Source organism: Phaseolus vulgaris, chromosome 4 (assembly GCF_000499845.2).
Source record: "Phaseolus vulgaris cultivar G19833 chromosome 4, P. vulgaris v2.0, whole genome shotgun sequence".
NCBI lineage: Eukaryota > Viridiplantae > Streptophyta > Magnoliopsida > Fabales > Fabaceae > Phaseolus > Phaseolus vulgaris.
In genome coordinates, this window is record NC_023756.2 from 38069585 (window position 1) to 38094031 (window position 24447).

Genomic DNA, 24447 nt, shown 5'->3' on the forward strand with positions numbered 1-24447 from the left:
GAGCATTCAAAATAAAGTCATCTCATCCTTCATTTGCCTTCATTTTCTCATTGAGGAGCTCTATTACCTGAAACCTCATATGTTCCCGTGTAAAAACACGATCATCACAGATAAAGAAAAGAAAACACAACAAACAATAGGGTAAGCTAGCTATAAAATAATTCTATAAAATTTAATTTGAATTTAACAAACATAATTCATCAAGTCTCATAAAATTTCTCAAACCATCAAGTGTCTATTAAAATTCATAATTCATCTTTCACATGTGAGACTTCTACTGACTTACAACACATAGACACTTGACTTTACTTCCGGAAGACTCGTGCGTTGACTTAGACTCAGAGATCTGCACTTGTCATACTATCTCACTATGAAATCCACACAATTATCATAAATAATATCAATATCATCTTTCCTATTATGACATGGTTAACTCATATAACAGGTCAAGTTAGTTATCTTTCAAATAACTTACCCATTCATATGAACCTTCTTTGACTCTCACCACCTGAATAACTTCAGCTATATGATTCCATTATCTCATGAGAGTCAGAATATCTCCTTCTAGACAAATCCCTAGTCAATGCACATCCTAAACAATCTTAACATTGTATTTTCTTTCCTAGAAATACTATTTCTTAATTAAAATTCATATTCCACATCTCAAAATATCCAAAATCACACAATTAAATCATACCAAAGCTTAGAATTTCATTTAACTCATAATTTTATAAAACTACACATTACATTGACAGTTCTTGTTCAACATTATACAAGCTCTCTCATTGAGCGCACACACACACACACACACACACACACACACACACACACACACACACACACACACACACACACACACACACACACACACACACACACACACACACACACACACACATATATATATATATATATACATACATATATATATATATATGATTTCTAAACCAAAATCATTTAAAATCAAACAATCAATTCTCATCAAACATTTCATTTGAATTAACTCAACCAACTATTCAAATACATTCATTAAATCATTCAATTCCAATATCAAACAAGTCTCAATCTACTCAAAAACAATAAATCCTGCAAGAAAATTTGAGGCTGGTGACCAAGTTACCCCCACATCCAGACCTTCTAGCCTAGGGTTCTATTGGAAATTTAAACTAGCTTTCCTTACCTTTACTTGAGCAGATGCTCACTAAGAGCTCCAATTCTACTAAAAGCTTAAGAGTAACTTAACATGCACTACAAAGTTCTAATCAACAATCTAACTATATCACTAAGACTTTGAACTAACAGAGATTAGTCCTAAAGCTAAAAGAGTCACATGCCATAAAAAACTAGATTGAGACAAACCTACGAGTTTAAAATTTGACTCAAAGAGAAAAGCAAAAATGAGCTTACTCTATCAGAGATTTTGATCGGGCACTCTTGTAGTCTTCGTTGTCAATAGTCTAATGGCGTACTCCGATTGTCAAACTGATGAGTGAGGAGGTCTGAATCTTAAAGAGAAGGGAGATGAAAGGAAAAGTGAACAAAAATGAAGTTACTCGATTAGAGATTCTAATGGGGCAGTCTTGTAGTCTTTGCTGCCACGAGTCTAATGGAGTGCTGCGATCGACAAACAGATGAGCAAGGAGATCAGAATCTTAGATAGAAGGGAGAGGAAAGGAAAAAGGGAAATTTTAGAGAGATGGTGGTTCTTTTAAAATGAAACCTGAATAACTGAATTTTCTATTTATATGTTCGTTTCATTTTAATAATAAAATATTCATGTATCATTTAAAATATACTGCTTCTACTCTAAGGTTATTTTTCTAGATCCTTACACGTCAGACCATGCACTATTCGACGTAAATTTGTTTGAGATTAAAAGAATAAAATAGTGTCAAATTTACGTCAGATAGAATGGTCTTAGCTACATTTGAACGAATCAACTTTCCAATTACACTAAAACAACAAACAAGTGAAGCAAATTAATTTCACAAAAGTTATAGATAAAATAAATATTGACTGTATTAATAGATGTCTAACCTTATGGTACACAAATTGTAGTGACCTTGTTATGCCCCTTCCATATAAAATGTTTGTTCGAGTCACAACTCTAATTATATATATATATATATATATATATATATATTGTACTAGCCAGATGTGCTCGGGTCATCGGCCCGACCACTTAAGCGTAGTAAGCTTGGTTTGATGAAGTTATACCGAACTCAGCCTAGGGCAAGTATGAGCTCAATGGCACGTTACGAGGTCGACCCAGATGTTTGGTAGCCTATACGTAAAAGATCATTAAAGTAAAAATAACATAAGGAATAGCTGAATTAGTATATGTCTTTTAAATACAAATAAACGCCGTTAGGAATGATGTGGCATAGCACCCGAAAATAAAGGTGCACATTAACTGAATGTTTTATTGTTGAAATTATATTCTTATTGTTGAAATTATGTTCTTGTTGTTGAAATTATGTTCTTGTTGTTGAAACAATATTCTAGTTGATGAAAATTGTTGAAGGAATGTCTATAAAAAAGGTTTAAGACCCTGGATAAAGGTACACTCTTTTCTGAATACTTTAGACTAAAACAAATTTTATAGTTTGTATGCTCTCACTGACTTGATCGTCGGAGTGTGATCAACAAGTAGAGCTCCCTTCTGTCACAAAGCAACAACATCTTGAAGCATCCATTGAAGACAAATCAAGCGGAACTCACCATTTAGTCTGACCGAGGTCAACCGACGAGAACATATATATATATATATATATATATATATATATAATATTATTCATGTACTAATCCAATGTAATGAAATATGTAAAATTTACCTTTATAATAAATTTTTCAATTCCTGACTAATGTTTTCTTTAAAATGAACATAACCACACTACTATGTCATCTATAGGTGTAATTACAATTCCAATGGGAGATATAATGAATGTTAAACACTTAGTTGTATAATTACTATAATTTAATAAAATACATAATTGTGGATGTAACTCAAAACTTATATCTATGTTAATCAAATCTTGTCATGTTTTAACTCCATCTTTCTTTTCTTTTGTTTTCTTTTATGTTGAACAATGTCTTAATTACATTGTCGTAAACATTTTTCTCGTCATGAATCACATCTATATAATGTCTAGCATCTTGTTTGCATCAATATGGAAGATTAAAGAGTATTTATCATTTCTTTCAAATGTTCTTTTCAGTGATATTATTATGTTTCTTTCTAAACAAAACGTTAATGTTTTATACCTACTCATATACTTGTTGACAATTGAGAGGGTGTCGATGCAACTTCATCCTCCTACCATTTATTAAATGTTTTCTTCATTCTATGATAAGGATGACTACGATGAAAGAACTTTTGATGCTTAGTGTACATGATCTTCTGCCCATGCTTCAATTGAGTACATAATGACCCTTCGTACTTTAATCGATCAAGTTACCATATGTTGTAAAATCATTTACTGTGCAAAATAACATTACATGCAAACAAAAATTATCTTCAAAGTATGCATCGAAGACATCCACCCCTATTTCCCACAACATCTTCAAATCATTAATCAAGGGCTTGAGATACACATCAATGTCATTTTCTGGTTGTCTGGGCTGTGAAATTGTCATAGATAACATAATATATTTTCTCTCCATGCACAACCAAGGAGGTATGTCGTAAATCATCAACAAAATTGACTATGAAGTGTGTTTACAACTTAAGTTCCCATAAGAATTCATACCATCTATAGCAAGTCTAAGTCTCAAATTTCTTGACTTTGCCCCAAATTCGGGAAATGTTTCATCAATCTTCTTCCATCGTGAAGAATTAACTACATGTCAAAAAAGATTGTCATATTTTCTTCCATTTGCATGCCATATCAGGTTCTTTACACCTTCTTTAATGGAAAATAATTATTTAAGCCTAGGTATTATTGGCAAGTACCACAATAACATAGCAAGGGGGTCCTTTGCTTCTTCCTCACTACTACTTTCATTAACTTTATTTTTTAACCATGATAACCCACATGTTAGACACACCTTCAATGCAACAAATTCATCTTTGTACAATACACAATTATTAGGGCATTCATGTATCATTTTGTACTCTAAAGCCACCGAACATAATATATTCTTTGCCTCATAATTACAATTAGGTAACATATTTTGTTTTGGAAGCATCTCTTTCAACAACTCCAACAATTCAGTGAAACTTTTATTAATTCATTCATTCCTTGTTTCTAAACTAAACAATTTTAAAGTTTTTGGTAGTCGCATAAAGTTAGTGCATCCTGATTACAATTGTTGTTTTAAATCATACTTCAAAGAATCTTAAACATTATCTCTTCCAAAATTTTCTATAATATCTTCTAAATGATCGTTCATCTTTTCTTCATAATTTTCTGTTGTTCTTAACATGGTAGAATTTTCTAATATTTCTCCATGTTAAGTTCATATTGTATAACTCTTCACTAAAATGAAGAAGAACAAGTGATTACATATTCCTTCTGAATCCTAACATATTTGATTTAGACAACAAACGCAAGGACAATAATATGTCTCATTGATAGATTTTTCGTTTTAGCGAGCAGACTACAAGAACTTATCAACTACCTTTTCATACTCTTCACTAACGTGATGTGCATTCATCTAACTTGGTTCCATTACTACGTATGTTACAAACTCCATCATCATCAACCATGCAATATGAAATTATCATTTTTCTAATTGAAAGTGAGATCATACATACCCATTTGTGAAAATATTTTTCATAATTTTGTAACACTTATGAATAAAATCTATTACCATAAATTTGATAAAATTTTGACAACATTTCATATTGCTCGCCAAAGTACACAAAATGAAAGTGGTGACAAATCACCACAATCAAGAATCAACATAGAGAACAACACAAAATAGTATGAATAGAAATTTTATTAAATGTAAGCATATACTTAAATGTGTACGTATTAATAAATTATGAAAAATAATATTTTCAAATTGTCCAATCGAACAATTCAAGATTTGATACAAATGATTAATAGTTAATCATTTGCACTAAATATCAAATGAAACCCAAAGTTAAATCAATAAGTTCATGAATAATAATTAATATAAATAAAATTAGTACAACAAAATTATATAATATCACCTAAACATATTCTAAATTTTTTCTATAATTTCCATAAATATATCGTATAAATTACCTATAACTTAATCTCTAAAGTTATAAATAAACTAGTGACTTAATAATTAAGTCGCTTATTGAAAATAAAATAATTAATTAGTCCTATCATTTTTTTTTCATTCCTAAGTTTCAAATTTCATTTTTAAAAATCTAATAAACATTAATCCATTCTAATAAATTAATTTCAATATTTATAATTTCAAATTTATAAATTTAAATAACATAACATAATTTCAATATCAAGGCTAAACAACAACAATCTAATTAAGATTACCAAAAATAATCATAGTATCAATTTTAAAGAACAAAGAGAAGTTTAAACAACTAACCTCAATGAAGAAGTTAACTAAATCCCATCCGACAAAAACCTCTACCACGTTAAAGTAATCAAGCAAATCAAAGATAAAAAAAAAAAAAAAAAATGGATCACCAATGGAAGTAGAAAGAAGCTAACCACAACTGCCATTGGAAAAAAAATCATAAAAAACATGTTTACACCTAAAAAAAAGGGGAAAAAAGAGAAGAAACTCGATTTTAAAGATTTTTACATCAAATCAAATAGATTTTAATATAAATAAATTGACTTTTATTTACCATATTACTATCACATTTCTTTTTACATTATAGACAAAGATGTATAAAGGGAAAATATCTAATTAGATTTATTATTTTTTACATTGGAAACAAAGAAGCCTAAGGTGAAAAGATCTAATTAGATTTTTTCGACTAGTGCAAACTAATTTATTTTAATAAAACAAATGGTAAAACTAAACTTTAAAAACATAATGTCCATCAATTATGTTAGAGATATAAAAAATCATAGGATTCAAAAAATTATATATATATATATATATATATTCAAATTTTCTATTTTTTTAATCAAAGTCAAAATTAATTTCTTAATATCTTAAAATTCATCGAAATACAACCCATCTGAAATAAATATTCTTTTATGAGTACAAATAAGATAATTGATATTATATATGTTTAGACGACAAAATTATGTGTCAATTGCACTCTATTAATTCTAACATATATACTCTTTTGTATGAAAATATAATTTTTTTAATGTGAGAGATCCTAGGATTAGCTTATAAAACTTAATTTTGACTGGAATTTATTTTATTTATTTGTATTTTTTATTTTATAAAGAAGTTTGTCGAAATATAAGTGATGGAGTATGTGTGCTGCAGTTATTTTATTTAAACTACTTTCCATTTTTTATTCATAAAAAAGTTTAAATACTTGTATTTTCTATCAGTAGGTTAAATAATTGTATGATCCATGTGTTAATAAATTCGTGGCAATCTTAATAAACAATTTATCCTAGTGCATTGGTAGATTACATTACAACCAACTCAATAAATATTCGTCCTAATAAGTAGTAAATAATAAGAATATAAATAAAAATAAAGTAAACTATTTTTTAAATGATATTTTTACTTTTTGTTTTCATTATTAAATTAACTTTTTAGTTACGATATAAGTGTATTGTCAATAATATTTAAAGGAATGGTCTAAAATGTAATATAAAGAAGGCGTAAGAGGTTTTTATGATAAAAAGAGATTGTCTTTTAACGTAATTCTTTTTAATAAAGTTTAATAGCTTTTTTCTTTATTGTGATTTTTTTAAATTTTATCTCATTATTTTGATTTTTTAAAAAGATAAATTAATCTAATCTATTTTATTATATTAAAGACAATAGTATTATTAAAGTGATGTATAACATTCGGTGTAACGTGTTACTTTTGATAATTTTAACTAATAATATATCATTAGTTATTCATGTGTATCATTAAAAAAGCATTATAACAAAAAACTATTAAATTTTATAATAATATAAATAAATAAACGATCATGATTTTTTCACATCCAATTCTTTTTCAACATCCACTTAACAATGAGAATATTATTTTAATAATTTTATATATCATTTAAATATAAATTTATTTTTTATTATATAATCTTTTTCAAAACTATCAAATCAAAGAGTATATATGTCAAAATATAATTTTCTATAAATAAAAGAGATGGAAAAACTAGTAACCTAATTCTCCACTAAGGTCTATTATGCAATAGGCTCAATATTGGATTTTACTTAGAGTGTTATTTTTTTATAGATATTTGATAATGGGTTTCATGAACATTAGCCTTTCATGACTAGAGATACTTAGCTTCCAAGGTCTATTATTTGATATCACTAACTTCACAAACACAAATTTCCTTTAAAAAGTAGCACAAGAACACAGTAGAGCCATTACTCTTAGATAGGACATGTGAAAGCAAAAAGGGTACAAATATTATTGAAAGGGTGGAAGAGAAAAAAAAAAAAAAAAGAGTTTGTAGGTGTAGTTGTGAAGGCTCTTCTTGTCTTCTACAACATCAATCCAACACAGACATATATGCTCCATAGACAACTTACCTTAAGTGTTTCAAACTAGATGTTATTATCAACACAAAAAGTACTTCCTTGGGAGCACATTTCTCTAACAACAATTAATGTCACACCTAATATCATGCCACCTTACCAAATAAAACAGTTAAGATCAAATATGAAGAAAAAGAATATTACCTTTTAAAATACTTATAATTTATAATTAAAACATTATATAAAGTTAATAAGAAAGCACATCTAATATGAGTTTTTAATTTTATTTGTTATTATATTATTTTTTTAACGGACTTAACACCGAAATATTAATATTGTTTATGAAAATCTATGAGATTCCAAAGAAGAAGTTTCTAAGGAATTAGAGAGGTAGTTCCAAAGATGAACTTGCGTTTTCTTAATATTAGATCGAGGTTTTGTTTTAGTACGTCCAATAGTTCTATATAATTTAAAAATTGAGGTCAATGACACTTTAAATACATCTTTTACACTTAATTTTTTTTTAAAGATAAAATTGTAATAGAACTTTGAACTCCAAAACAAAAAATATATCGAATCTTAGCGATGTTATCTCAACAAATTTGTTGAGTCCGGAAAGTTATAAATTAAATTCACTTACTATATTAACCTAATCAATATTTTATATACAGTAACAATCTAACACGAATTTCTTATTATATGAATCATTTTAAAACATTATGTTTAACTATTACGTGAACCCCTCATATTATATCTAAAAGAAAATGATGTTGCATATTTAATGCGTACAACCATGTAAAAAAATTAATTATAGTTTTAAAATTTTAAAAATAATCTTAAACTTTGTTAAACATGTTCAAAAAAATTATCCCTGTATATTATATTATCTTTTTATTTCATTATTGATATCAAATTTTTTTTTTCTTTATATTAGTTCAAAAAATAGTCATAAAAATGGATAAGCCCATAAATTATTTTGGATTTGAAAATTGATAAAGTTTTAGTTATAGTTTATAGAGTAAAGAAAAGATAAGAACTCCAATCTTTGTAGATGGCTTGTCTTTGGGAGAAGATGAAATGTCTTGGTAGTTAAACACCATTTATGGAAAATAAGAAAATTCTTATAGCTTTAGTATATCCGAATTCAATGATGCATTTTTCACGAATATTCAAACATATTTGATTGTTTATATATATATATATATATATATATATATATATATATATATATATAATTTATTTTTTGGTTCCACCACATTTATTAATACACCATTAATCTCAAATCACGTAAGCAAAATAAGAAATATTCCTCTTAATTAATAGAAAATTTAAAAGTAATGCAATTTTAAAACTATAACTACATTCCTAGTAACTCAGGTGTTGTTGGATAATAATGAAACTAGTTTTAAGCCAATCTATACGTGATGTAACACATGATTTTTTTATTTATTTTGTTTGTCGCAATCAATAATTTTGAAAAGCATGACACATGTATACACAAACATGTATAACAATAGTTTTAAAAAATAATGTTTTTCTATGCACGAAAAGTGACAGCATAATTGCAACATGTTAGTAATAATATGACTATTTACTTTTATGTTTTTCTCTTAAAGATTGTTGATCACATCAACGATGCCTTTATTATGTTTTACAATTGATTGGGACATGAATTAAACCTTCCTTGAACAATTTTAAAAAAAAATTCAAAAGTCTTTAGAATTGATGCAAAAATGACTTTTATGATGGAGAATTAATCAAGCAGGGTATATTTTAAAATAAATTGAAACAATACATATTAAATTTTCTTCATCTGACATTCTGATTCACTGGAGAACTATATCATAATATATATATATATATATATATATATATATATATATATATATATATTTCACGTATTATTAAATAATATTACAAAAATATATATTCTTCTCATAGTGCAACAACTTTTGGTTTTATGTATTATCCAATCATAACAGATTTTAAAAAAACACAAATAAAAAAAAGTAAGCAAGAGACTTTTAAAACTTTTAATATAACTTTAGATTTTTTATGTATATTCATAAATATAAGAATCATTACATTTCATTTATTACATTATATATTAAACAATCAATTATTTATAATTAACTCCTACCCAATACAACTTATGTTAAAAATCTACTGACATACATAGATCTAAAGACGGAGAAAGATAGTTTTAGAATAGAAGTAATATAATTAAAATAGCACATGCGTATTTTATTATTAAAGTGAAAAGAGTATATAAATAGAAATTCAGTTATTAGGTTTCATTTTAAAAGAATCATCATCTCTCTAAAAACTCTTTTTTCCTTTCCTCCACCTTTTGTCTCAGATTCTGACCTCCTCACTTATTAGTTTTGACGATCGGAGTTCGCCATTAGACTCTTGGCAGTGAACTCTATAAGATTGCCTAATCAAAATCTCACATTGAGTAAGTTCATTTTGACCCCTTTTCTTTTGAGTTAGTTTTGATCTAGTTAGGTTGGTGTTTATTTTAAGCTTGCATGTGATGCTTTTATCTCCAGGATTAGTCTCTATTAGCTTAAGGTCCTAGTGATCTAGTTAGATTATTTATCAGATCTCTACGATGCAGGTTAAGCTACCCTTAAGCTTTTGGTAGGTTTAGAACCTTTAGTGAGCACATGCTCAAACTCAGGTAAGGGAATCTAGTTTTATTTTCAAATAGAACCTTAGGTTAGAAGATCTGGATGTAGGGTGACGTGGTCATCAGTTCCAAATTTTGTTTGTAGGATTGATTGTTTATGAGTAATGCAAGATATTGTTTGAAATAAAATGTGAATATGTTGATTTTGATATAGATGATTTATGGTAGATGTTTTTGTTTGAATTGGAAAATTTGGTTGATTTGTATAGTTGATATAGTGTAAGTTACTCTTGAAGTAAATGAGTTGTAAAAATTGTTTTTGTTTAACACCGAATGATGAAATTATGCATATTTTTCTGCATATCTCGCTCAAGCGAGAATATAATGAAAATATGGGGTGCTCTCGGGTCCGTTTTCGCCCAAGTGACAATGAATCTCGTCAGGCGAAGCCCAAAATGAAATTCAAGATGCTTTCGGGTTCAATTTCGCTCAAGCAAGAGAAGTTTCGCTTGGGCGATGATGGATCTCGTCCAAGCGAGCAAATTTTCGCTCGAGCCAGAAAAAATAACATAAAACTTTTATTCTTGCTTTTGAAAGCCTAGTTTAGTATTGCTTATTGATTTTAAGTGAAAATTCTAAATTTTATTTAAAAATATGATTAAAGGAACTCGATTATGTGTTTAAGTGAATTTTGAGATATATTTAGATTGTTTAGAAAGTTTAAAATATAATGTGATTGAATGGTGTAATGATGTGCTAAATGAAGTATGCAACGAGGTGAAGTGCGATCAAAACATAGTATTTTCAGGAAAGGAAATATCGTGTTGAGATTGTTATTAGGGTGTATTGATTTGTAAGTATTATGTTAATGAGACGATCCTGACTCTATTGATATAATGGAATCACATAGATGAAGTTATTCAGTTGGTGAGAGTCGAAGGAGGTTCATTTGACTTTGTCTGCAGTTTGATCTGGTCTTTCAAGTCATATAAATTTACCCTTTCATATGAGATGATGAGATGATTATCTGCATGGTTGTTTAACAGTGAGTAATATGATAGGTGCAAGTCTCAGGATGTTAATTTCAATACACGAGTCTTCCGGAAGTAAAGTCAAGTGTCTATGTGTTGTGAGTCAGTAGAAGTCTGACATGAGAATGTATGAGAATTGATGGCTTTATATTGAAAATTAAAGTTATATTTATATTACAAGTTTTAAAAATAGCTAGCTTACCCTACTATTTGCATTGTGTTTTATTTTCTTTAGTATGTGATGATCATGTATTTACACGAGAGCCGGTGATGATATATGTGATAGAGTTCTTTAATGAGCAGCTAAAGGATAAAAATGTTTTTTTTTTAATATATTTTTTAATCTTATGTAAATATTTAAAATTCCTAAGAAGGGAGATATATTTTGAAACTCTGTATGAAAGAGTTGTGTATATGTATATTTATTTGTATATGTTTATATATATATTTATTTTGATATTTCATGTAGATTATGGTTATTAGATGTAATAAAATAGGGATGTTATAATAGACACTTGATACTTTTGAAAGACTCGTACGTTGAATTTGAGTAAGAGATCTACACCTTGTGATAACTCTCCACATAACAACATATACATATGAATCAAGTCTCCTCAAATGAAAGGGTTAATCTATATGACCTGTTAGACTAATTATTTTTCAAATCACAGAATCACTCATATGAACCTTATTTAACTCTCATCACCTGATAATCTTCTTCGATTAGAGTGAGGATATCTTCTTCTAGACGGATCTTTAATTCAACACACTTCCTAAATAATCTCAACACAGTATTTCATTTCCTGAAAATATTACGTGTCGATCTCATAATTCATATCACTCATCAATATACCATTCAATCACATAGAAATTTAGATTTTCAAATCAATTCGAAGATACACAAACACATAAAATCAACGTTTCAAATACATATATAATTAAAATTTATATATAATTTAATTAAAGTAATAAACGACCATCAAACAACCTTCTAAAAACAAAATTTAGTTTTGTTTAGCTTAAGCGAAAATGGCTTGTGCTTGAGCTAAGGCCAAGAATAGTTTCATTTACAGTACAAGTTTTGCTTGAGATTTTGCTTGAGCGAAAATTGGGTCGAGACTAGGCTTAACTGTAGTACTATTTTCACTTAAGTGAAAATTCCTCTGCTTGATCGAAATTAAGGTCGAGACTAAGCTTGGAATTTTGTCTCATTCAACTAACTCAATTCTATCCAAAAAAAACCATTTCAAAATATTTACCCAACATCGGTATAAAATTTTGCAACTTTCAAACAATCAAAAGACTTCTATGGTTTTAAAATGCTCAATATAAATTGTATTCTCATTGAAATCATAATTCAACATATAACTCCATGATTTTCAAACTTCAAAATATATCTCACAAACAATATTAAACAATTAACCACTTTTCAAATTGTTTAAACTTCAAACCATTTTCATCAAATAACATTTATTTCACTTAACAAAACAACCCTGTACAAGAAATTTAGAACTTGTGTCATGTCACATTCACATCTATATCTTATAATCTAGAGTTCTATTGAAAAATAAGAGTACTTATAAAAAACTTCAATTCCTAAAAAAAAACAAGGATAACCTAACATGCACCATAGAGACAAATCGTTAGGACCTTAAATTAAAAGAGACAAATCTTGAAGCAACAAATACCACATGAAAAGCACGTCTACCCAGGTAAACAGGATAACTTAAAATTGACTAAAAAGAAAAATAAGCATAATTGAACTTACTCCAATAAAAAAATTTAATAGGACAATTTTGTTGTATTCACGGCCAAGAGTCCAAAGATAATCTCTAATTATCAATTTTATGAAGGATGAAGTTAAAAATCTAGAAAATAATAAAGAAAAAAAGAAATTTTTTCTAAAAGAATGATAATTTTTTTTTAAATGAAACTTAAATAACTAATTTTTCTATTTATATCAACATCTCACTTCTAATTTAAGACTATTTTCTAAGTCGTTGCATTTCTAATTTTAAATTATAAAATAATTTAAATTTTTAAAAAATGTAGATGAATCAACATTTATCATTCAGATTTCACATGTGAATCAATTAACATCAATATGAAACAAAAGGATGGAAAAAAAATATAGAAAATAGGATTACCTTTGACAAAAGACGGACCTGAAGGGATTTTTTCTTCTTTCAATGTTTTAAATTTACTATTGAATAAATTTTTTTAATATTTTCTATATTTTGTAATATTTTCTTGCACTTTCATCTATACGTACCAAGCACGATGTAAAATTGTAAGATTTGGGATGCAGTAAATAAGTTTATGATTAATATTAAATATACAAAGTGGGGGTTGAATATTCCAAGTAAAAAATTGTCATCCTTAATAAATAATCTAACGTGAACACAACTATCTCCAATAAAATAAATATCTGTAATCTAAAAGATAGAAGCAACATTTAAAATCTGACATAGGTTAATAATGTTTGATCTTTATAAGGTTTTGACTTTACTGCATCATCGAACTTCCAAGTCCTTCTTTTCAGTGACAGAGGTTTCTTCCTCCACTTTTGGGTGACATGTTCTTCCTTATCATTTCACCCCATCAAATCCAACATTCTTTCTTCACTCTTCTTTTTTCTTTTTTCTTTTTTTATCATCACTTTGCTTAATTAATTTGTGATTACCTGAATGAAAAGGAATCTTAATTATTCTCCCCACACTCACCCAAATGCACTTAACTACTGTTATTAATGTTCATATTTATGTCCCTTGGCCACTCCTTTTATTATTCAATGATGGTATTTGTTTGGCTTGCAATTTTAGGTTTATTCATATTAATTGTTTACCCTTTTGCATTATTGTCCATGCCCACTATTGCTTCCCTTTGCTTTTGCATTTATAGTCATGTTGCCTCAAGATACACTACCAAAATTTATTTTGCACTTTAACCTACTCCTCCTACTCAGGATAATAATAATAATAATAATAATAATAATAATAATAATAATAATAATAATAATAATAATTAATATTATTATTATTATCATTATTTAAATAAATGATAATATAAAAAATTAAATAATTTTTTAAAAAAACTAAGACTAAATTAAATATTATATAGAGATTAAACAAATTATTGATATCTAAAGTTGTTTATTTTTTATCATTCCTAATTTTTAATCATATATAATAAAATAAAAATAAAACAAACAATATCTAATTAATATATGAATATATACAACTATCTCATAATTGTATCTAAAAAAATATCTCTCTTCATAGTAGGGGTGGCAAAGCGGGTCAGCCCACCCCGCATTGGCCCTTCCCGCGCTTGGTCCGCAAAAATGCGGGTCGGGTTGGCCCGCCCCGCAAAGTTATTGTGTGTTACAATTTGCGGGCCAACCCGCGTTTTATTTTTTAAATTAAATATTTTTTTTTTTACATTTTGTTTTTAAAAAATTGTCAAATTAAACCTATATATTTGTTACTATCAAACCCAAAAAAAAATTTCTTCCTTTTCAAACATAGTCAAACATCAAAAAATTAAACATTAAGATAAATATCAAATATCACTATTCTTCCACTTCCAAAACATTAAACATACCTAATTCCAAAATATTAAACATAAACATTAATTCAAAAACATTAAACATAAACATTATTGACATTCTTCCATTTCAATAACATTGGATGTCGCCTTAGAAGAACTTTCATCCATTTTTTCATAATTATAATCTTCCCCGTCATCTGCACACAGTAAAACAATGACATTTTTTTTCTTGCGGGTTAGCGGGTCAGCCCGCCCCACCCCGCTGTTGGTCCGCGCGGGCCGCGGGCTAATGCGGGGCAGGCTAATGCGGGTTAGCGGGTTGAAAAGGTTAGCCCGCCCCGTGTTTTTTACCTACGGGTCGCGGACCAACCCGCATGGCCCGCCCCGCTTTGTCATCCCTACTTCATAGGGATTTTAATATATACATCAAAAGTTTTAAAAACAAAACAAAGCAATTCAAATTAAAGTTATCTCATTCTCCAGCTGTTTACTGAGAAACTCTATTATCTGTCGTGTACAACATGATCATCACAAACACAAACAAATAACAGAGTAAGCTAGCTATATAAAAATTTCTATATAATTTCAATTTCAAATTAATAAACAAAATCCATCAAGTCTCATACAATTTCCAAACCATCAAGTGTCTATTTTTTTTTTTAATGAAAATTTTCATGTTAGGCATCACTATGCAACTTGACATCTCAGCTAGGCTGACATCTCAAGTAACAACAATCATCTGCCATCACATGAAAAAAGTATTATTAAAAAAAAGGAAAAAGAAAGAAAATACAAAAATATGGGGGGACTAGACCAAAACCCACATGTTAACAAAAACGATACATAGGTAGACTATACCTATTCATAAAGAATTCTAAGAACAGACTAGATGGAAGTCTATTATACCAATGAAATGATTGTCTATGAATGAACCCTAAATTAGCCAACTTATCAGCACATGCATTTCCCTCACGAAAAATATGAGTAACCCTAAACCTGATTGTCCTACAGAAATTAAGACAAGTATTCCATCGATTACGAAGCATCCACAGAACAGTAGTCCTAGCAGTAAACGCAGCACAAACCAAGACAGAATCACATTCAAGCCAAACATTAGTAAGTCCCATCTTTTGAGCTTCCTCCATAGCATGTATAACTCCATAAAACTCAGCAACCAAAGCAGTTTGAACTTCAAGAAACCCTGAAAAAGCACCAATAAATTCTCCCATACTCCCACGAAAAATACCTCCACAAGTAGCAAGACCAGGATACCCCCTAGCAGCCCCATCAGTGTTAATTTTAACCCAGCCTGGTGAAGGAAATTCCCATCTAACTGGAAGAGGATGAAGAACTTTCCCACTACGAGTCTTAATACCAAAAAACTTAATCACGTTGAAATCCAACATATCATTCTTCATTGAAGCTTTAGACGAATTTCCCACTAGACGAGTTAAATCTTTAATTACCGAAATAGCCTTAGAAACCTCAATCTTATCCTGAAATCTAGCATAATTCCTCATACGCCATATCATCCATATAGAAAAGGTTGTCACAGCAAGTTTAATCAATTTAACCAAAGGACTACCATCACTCTTAATAAAAGAAAGAAGATCATCCTTATTAGAGAAATGAGAAGTAAGAAAAATCTGTCGAACCCAACTCCAAATATGTAATGCATTAGAACATTCAAAAAATAGATGTTGAATAGATTCTTCATGCTTTTCACAAAGCGTACACATAGAACATATATGCAAACCCTTATTCTGAATATGCAGATCTATAGGAAGTCTCCCATGAAAAATTTTCCAGAGTACTAAAGTTTTGGAAGGCGGAATAGATGAAGACCAAATGAACTTACCCCAACCACCTGGAACTCCTGGTTCCAAGAAAAAAGTCCTAGCCGATTTAAGAGTGAAACGACCAGACTCATCTAGAATCCAATTAGGAATATCTTGTTCCTCTCTAACCATGATATGATTAAAAAAATGCGGCATCTGCTGTAAAGATAAGGGAATATTCCAATCATAACCTGACCAAAATTGAGAGACTGTATCTGGAATGTTAGCCCCATCAGATAACCCTGCAATATTTGCTAAAGAAGTAGTAGAACACCATTTATCATTCCAGAAATTAATAAAAGAACTTGTACCAACAGTCCAAGAAGTATAATCAAGTATGATAGAATAAAATTGTTTAATTCCAAGCCAAAGAGAGGAGGATCTATAAACCATTCTAAACTCGTATTTTGATTTAAGAACTCTGGCTTTCAAGAGTAAAGACCAAGGTTTGTTGTTATAAGCGAAGTTCCAAGCAAGCTTAAGAAGATATGAATTATTTTCATGATGAAGATTAATAATATTCAAGCCTCCATCCTCAAGAGGTGAACAAATTTTCGCCCAATTAACAGTAGCGATACCTTTTTTCATAATATCACCAGTCCAAATAAAATTCCGGCACCACTGCTCAACTTGCTTAATAAGAGAAACTGGCCATTTATACATATTAAAACTATAAGCTAGAAATCCAGTAATCACTGTATTGACCAGCTGGATCCGACCCATCATGCTAAGAGATTTACCTTTCCAAGATGTTAGCTTCAATTTGACTTTATCAGCCAAAGGTTGAAGAAATCGACACTTTGGAGCACCAACAAAGATAGGCACTCCTAAATAATTGAAAGGCAAACAACCATGACTACAAGAAAGAATATTTTGAATTTTGGTGACAAATCTTGGAGAATTATCCATGGTGAAGAAACTACTTTTAGAGTTATTAATATATTGACCAGAAAAATCACCATATGTTTTAAGAAAAGTACTCAAATTTCGAAGAGACTTAATATCCCCCCTACAGAAAATAAAAATGTCATCAGCATACAAAATATGAGAGGGAGTGAGATAACCTTTCGGACTAGCCATATTTAAAATCTTCTTATCATTCACAAGCTTAGAAATACCTCTACTAAGAACTTCCTCTGCAAGACAAAAAAGTAAAGGAGACAATGGATCACCTTGTCTTACACCTCGACTGCAGGGAAAAAAACCCACCAAACTACCACTTATTCTGATAGAAAGCATAGCTGAACGGAGAATTGTACTAATCCAACTGACAAACGAGGGGTGAAAACCAAAGCGTTTCAAAACTAATAATAAGAACTTCCAACTCAGAGTGTCAAAAGCTTTATGAATATCAACTTTGTAAGCCACATTACCTCCTCTAACCTTTTTAGAAAGCATATTAATAGCCTCAGAAGCAATACCAATGCAATCCTGAATCTGTCTACCCTGCACAAACCCATATTGATTAGGAGAAATGATTCTAGCAGCCACAAGAGCAAGCCTATCCGCCAGTATCTTGGAAATAATTTTAAATTTGAAATTAGCAACAGCAATTGGCCTGTAATCTTTAATGGAATCAGCACCCTGAATCTTAGGAATAAGAGATACCACATTACTGTTCATTCCAGGGAGAACCCAATTTTGTTTAAAAAATTGTTGAACAGCATTACAAACATCTGTCCCAATAATTTCCCAGCAAGAATGATAGAAAACACCACCAAAACCATCAGGACCAGGAGCACTATTACCGTTAAGATGAAAAACCGCATTCTTGATTTCAGAAAAATCAGGACATTTAATCAACATCATATTCTCCTCAGAGGAAACCATAGGAGGAATATAAGTACCAATAAAATCTTCCATATTATCATCATTCAGAACATTAGAAATAGACTCAGCATAAAGATTTTTATAAAAGTCCAAAATATGATCCTCAATGATTTTAGGATCCTCCGTAACCTCATTATCAATCCGTAGACGATGAATCCCACTAGAATTATTTCTCCTTTTGACCACAGCATGGAAAAAAGCTGTATTTCGATCTCCATCCTTGAACCATAACATCTTAGCCCTTTCTTTCCAAAACAAATATTGACAGTGAAGAGCATGATCAAGCTCCTCCTTAGCAATCTTTTCTTGACAAAGAAGCCCATCACTATCAGACAAACTAGCAGTCTCTAAGTTTTTTTGAATACCAAGGAGGATACCCTGCTTAAGAAGAACTACATTGTGAACATTACCAAAATAATTTTTATTCTAGTCCCGGAGCTCAAGTTTCAACCTTTTTAACTTATGTTGCAAGATAAACATAGGACAATCAACAACCTTATTAGCCCAAGAATCATGAATAAGCTTCATACACGAAGTGTCCTGAAGCCACATAGAAAAGAAACGAAAATTGCTAACCTTCCGCAAAGAATTACTAGCAAGACTAGCAAGAATAGGGGAATGATCAGAACAATTTTTAACAAGAACTTGATAAGTACAAGAATCCCATTCATCCAGACACACTCCATTACATAAAGCCCTATCCAGTCTTCTGTGAATTCTATGCAACCCTCTCCTTCCGTTACACCAAGTATAACAAGATCCAGTAAAAGGCATACAAGAAAGATCATTAGTATTAATCCAATCCAGGAATTCATTACAAGAAACCTGATTAGGAGCCACTCCCCCTTTACAGTCATCCGCCGAGAGCACAACATTAAAATCTCCCAGAATACACCAAGGCCCTGTGAAGAAACTAAGATCCCTCCACAAAAATCGTCTAGACAAGTATGTGTTAGCACCATAAACACCTGCAAAGCTAAAACTTTTATCCTGCCAAAGACAAGTTACAGAGATAAATTGATCATTAACCAAGAAATTTTGGACAAGATTAGGAACCGACAAACACCAAAGCTTAGCAACTTTATTAACAATAGGAGACGTAGCCACCAAATGCATATTGACAGATTTGAAAAGGACGTCAAAAGCAGTAGTGTACGGCATCATGGGTTCAGCAAGAAAAACCAGGAGAGGTTTATGTAGCTTAAGTAAACTAAGCAACATCTCCACAGTTTTGTGGTTTCCCAATCCTCTGACATTCCAAAAAAAAGAAGAGACCTTCATTGCGACGTTGTAGAGAGAACTGCCTTAGCAGTTTTCCTGGATTTACCAGTCCCCTTAGGTGGTCTCCCTGGTTTTCTTTTAGTGCGAACTGTTTCTTCCCCATTATCACTATCATCCTCCTCCATCTCAGTAGAGTCAGCCCAAAATTTTGAAACAACCTGATTTTCAATATGATCAAAATTAATTCCAACAATGGTAGGCGGAATAGTTGACGCTCCAATATGAGAATTACCTCCCACATCTGTAGTTTCCAAACCATCAAGAGAGGAAAAGTGATTTTGAAGGACCAACGATATTGCTTTAACATCCTCAATATATTTAGCCTTCCGAGGGGAGGTATGAGGCGACTGAGATGGTACAGTCACAATAGCAGAGACCTCCACATTAGGATTAGTATCTGCATGTGATTTAGCCCTCCGAGGAGAGGTAGTACGCAATGGAGATGGTACAATCACAGGAGCAGAGGCCTCCACATGATGATCATCAATAAGAATCGTTGAGTGTGACTCTGAGTCCTTAGCTTGAATAACAACAAGTGAATCCAAAGTGGGAGAGGACAACCCCTGCTTGGGTGAGGATCTATCATGATCTGAAGCATCCTCAAGAGGAGGCATATCTGCAAAATCATCCTCTCCTCCATCTGCTTTATCAGCAAGGTGCCCCAGGGGTGACCCTACATTAACCCCAGTAGTAGCATCAACTCTCAAATTATCCATGGGACCTTCTAAGAGCTTCGTCTGCAGATTTTTTTTCCGATATTCTTTACGCTGGGTTGGAATCGTGGTCCTCCCTTGTTCCTGTTCATCAGAAGGTGTCTTCTGAGAAGGTTTATGTAGAGGCCCAGGAACACGACCCTGGTCATGGATCACCCGGCACTGAGCAAGCTCGTGCCCAATCATCTTACAATGAGAGCAAAATGGAGGGAGCCATTCATATTCCACACCAGCTACAAAAGCAAAGTCTGGACGTTCAACCAAGAGCTGATCAGGAAGGGGGGACAACAGATCAATATCCACCAGCACTCTAGCAAACATAGCCCTATTCTTTCTCATAGTATGCTCATCCAAAGACAAAGGAGTACCAAGGCCTCTGACGATGGAAAAAATTGTCCTTGGTTTCCAATACTCCAAAGGCAAATGGTAAATTCTAACCCAGGTCTGAGCTTTGGTACTCCTCATGGTAGATGGGACAAAGTCTTTTGTCCAGGCAAACAGTCTCAATAAACCAGGAGATAACTTCAGGGAACCCATCCCGAGGGCCCATCGCATGTCTTCTATAGAAGCGATCGCTTTGAGTTCTACTTCCAGAACTAAAACTATACAAAAATAAATAAACCAACATTTTAAAAACATAAATAAGACTTTCATTATTTTTACATAGAGTCTAGCTTGAGCGAGAATTTACACACTTACAATATTATTAATAAAATTTATAAATTGGTATCTAACTAGTTAATAATGTTTCAATTATCAATTATCAATTATTTTAAATTCTAAAATTGATATAATAAGTTTCCATCTAGTCTTTTATTAGAGTTCTTTATTAATAGGTATAAATTATCTATGTATCATTTTTGTTAATATATGGGATTTTGGTCTAGTCCTCTCATATTTTTGTTATATTTTACTTTTTTTATATGGTGACAGATAATTGTTGTTACTTGAGTGTCATGAAATGTCAAGTTTCATAGTGATACCTAACATGAGAGTTTTTATAAAAATAATAATAAAAAATATAAAATTGATATCTAAAACTTTGATAACTAATTAAATATTAATTTAAAAATTATTTTATATACTAATTTTTTGTTTATAAAATAATATATAATTTAATTAATATAATAATTAATTATGTTTTAAAATTAATTTTTATTTAATACTTTTATTGTAGTGTGAGCTTCATGAATTATAATTATATATATACGATCAACCTTTTGCAACCTTTTCTTGAGAATATTTGAGTAACAAACTCAGTAAGAAAGACTTTATATTAGAGGAAAATAATCTTTTACAATAAAAATAAATCAATATTTTTCTAAGTTTCTGAAAAAATATTTTTAACTACTGAACTATTAATTGTCTTCAAGCGAGAAAACAAATAAAGGAAAAAAATATGTAAATTCAGTGAAGTGAATCATTCCTTAATATATATATATATATTTTTTTTCAAAATAAACTTGTTTAAGCATTAGAGTCATCTCAAACTTAGATAAAATGTGGATATTCCATTATTAAAAAATTATTAAATAAAAATTAATTTTGATGATGAAAAATAATTAATTATTATAATAACTAATTTAAATATAATTTTACAAATTAAAAATTAATGATAAATAAAATAGTTTTTATTATTAATAAAATTTTATAAATTAATTTTTAACTTAGTATATTTAGTTATTAAAATTTTAGTTACCAAAATTTTGTTGTCATATATAGCATCTTGCTTAGTTCGTCACTACAAGAAAATCATGAAATAAAAACCATTTTTTGAGACAAAAAAATAATTAGTTGGTATAGTGACTAAATTAGATACCATTTTAGAGACTAAACAAATTTTGATTTTTAAATTAGTTTCTATTATTATTAAATGGTTTCTAAATTGGTATCTAATTAGCAACCAAAGTTTTTGCTACTAAATTTAGAAACTAAATAATTTAGAAACCATTTTTTTTAATTTCTAAAATGGTATCTAATTTAGTTAGTATAACAACTAATTATCTTTTGTATCTAAAATTAGTTTTCTATTTCATGTTTTTATTGTGGTGCACCTATTTTATGCAAATATTTAAGTTTTATTTACAAGTCATAGTTTGATTAAGAATATATTTATTATAAAAACTAAATACATATTTCAAGTGAGAATTTCTATCTAATTAAATACAAATTTTTATAATGTTGAATCATTTTAATTACTAGTATATATTATTACTTTTTCACTTTACAAAGCTTTTCTTATTTAAATTTATTTTCCAAATCTTACCACGAGGTTTTAGTAGAATTAAAATGTTAATTGAATAAAAAATAGAAATTTTATAAATAGATTATAGTTCATTCGTTATTTTATTAAAAAATTTATATTTCTGAATTTTTAGATTTTTATTTTATTTTATATGATTCGGATATCTTTCTAAACTTTATATTCTTTGAAAAAATTCTAAGATTATAAAATTATTGAAATTGATGCAGAAAGAAGAACAATGGAGGTAGAAGTGATTAAGCCAAATAAATTCTTAATCAATAATTCTCTATTAAAGATTTAACTTTCTTTTTTTTTTCTTCTTCTCTTTGGATGTTTCTTAAGAGGAGTTGTTGTTAAATAAGATACAATTATGCAACAAATAATATACATAACAAATATATTATACGATTAAATAATGTGTCTAAAAAATATAGTTATCTTAATTTGAAATATTTTTTATTTTCTTAATGATAGTAATTAAAATATTTTACTTTTATTATCAATGAATTAAACTACGAGAAGGTAAAAAACCTATAAGATGTCAAATGATTTAAAACTAGCAAATATTTTATAGGGACTAAAACTAGAAGAACAAAAGGACTTAAAAATATATGTAAATGTAATATTTATTTATTTAAAAGAGTGAAAAAAATAAAATATTTGTAAATTAAAAATAAATAATTAAGATATGGCATGCTTGTAATTTATTAAAATTACATATTTTTAAAACCAAATTGATAAAAAAAATGTTTTAAAAATATGATTAAATTATGTAATACAATTATGTACCAATGATAAAATATAGTAACTAAAATAATTTCTAATGCCTTAGGTGATTTATGGGAGTTGTTTTAAACAAAAACATTATTTAATAAAAATAATTAACTACTGAAACATATCATGTGTAATGGTTTGCACAAATATTATTATTCACATAAACCATTATTGTTTACAATTTTTATCTCGTAAAAGAGAAATATTGGTAAAAACGTAATAATATATAAGTTAGTTGTAATATTTTTAACACAAAATTACGCAGTTTAATTAATAATATCATTTTTTGAAAAAATTATATTTTGAAGGAGAAACATTAATGAATTGAATACTTTAAATATTAATATATAATAATTATAAGATAGCAATGTTAAATTAAATATTTACATATTTAAAAACCTGACAATTAATATAAGTAATATAGTTATTCTTGTATAATAACAAATTTAGTTTCAATTTTTATTATAAAAGAGATTTTTGTGTCTGATATACGAGACAAATATACTGTATATTGAATGCAATTACCTCTTTTCTACAAAAATACATTATTAAACTAGGAAAAAAAATGTACAAATTATTTCTGGTGTTTCTAAATTTCAAGCAGCTAGAAAATCCTTTTAACAACAACATATATATACTTATAGAATTTAAGTTTAGGAGAAAGAATTGTATGTTTCTTGCAAAAACACAATTTTTCTTTACTAATATATATTTGAAAACAATTTTATTTATCTAATTTGATTTTAAAAAGTGTATTACCTTAGCAAATTTTCTTCTATCATGCATTGACAAGTTGAAAGAGCCAGCAAACTATAAATCTTTTGGTGATCCATCAATGGAGATAAATTTAAAGGTTTGGTCTATCACAGAATCAGCTAAAGACATATTTTTTACATTCTACCTTATCTTTTCTTTTCTACAGATTAATTCTCCACATTTTTGTCTTCCAATTTTATTTTATTTTTAAATAAAAACTTTCATGTTAAGTATC

The 24447-nt window shown here is 29.1% G+C and overlaps 1 protein-coding gene across 1 annotated transcript; it reads right to left on the reverse strand.

Moving 5' to 3' along the window:
• Window positions 1–18937: 18937 nt before the first annotated feature.
• LOC137836502 (uncharacterized) lies at window positions 18938–20345 on the reverse strand. Its single transcript, XM_068645182.1, has 2 exons — window positions 19957–20345; window positions 18938–19882 (listed from the first exon to the last, which is right to left on the reverse strand). The coding sequence occupies exons 1-2, from the start codon at window positions 20336–20338 to the stop codon at window positions 19860–19862; spliced, it is 405 nt and encodes a 134-aa protein (XP_068501283.1). The 5' UTR covers window positions 20339–20345; the 3' UTR covers window positions 18938–19859.
• Between the last annotated feature and the right edge of the window lie 4102 nt (window positions 20346–24447).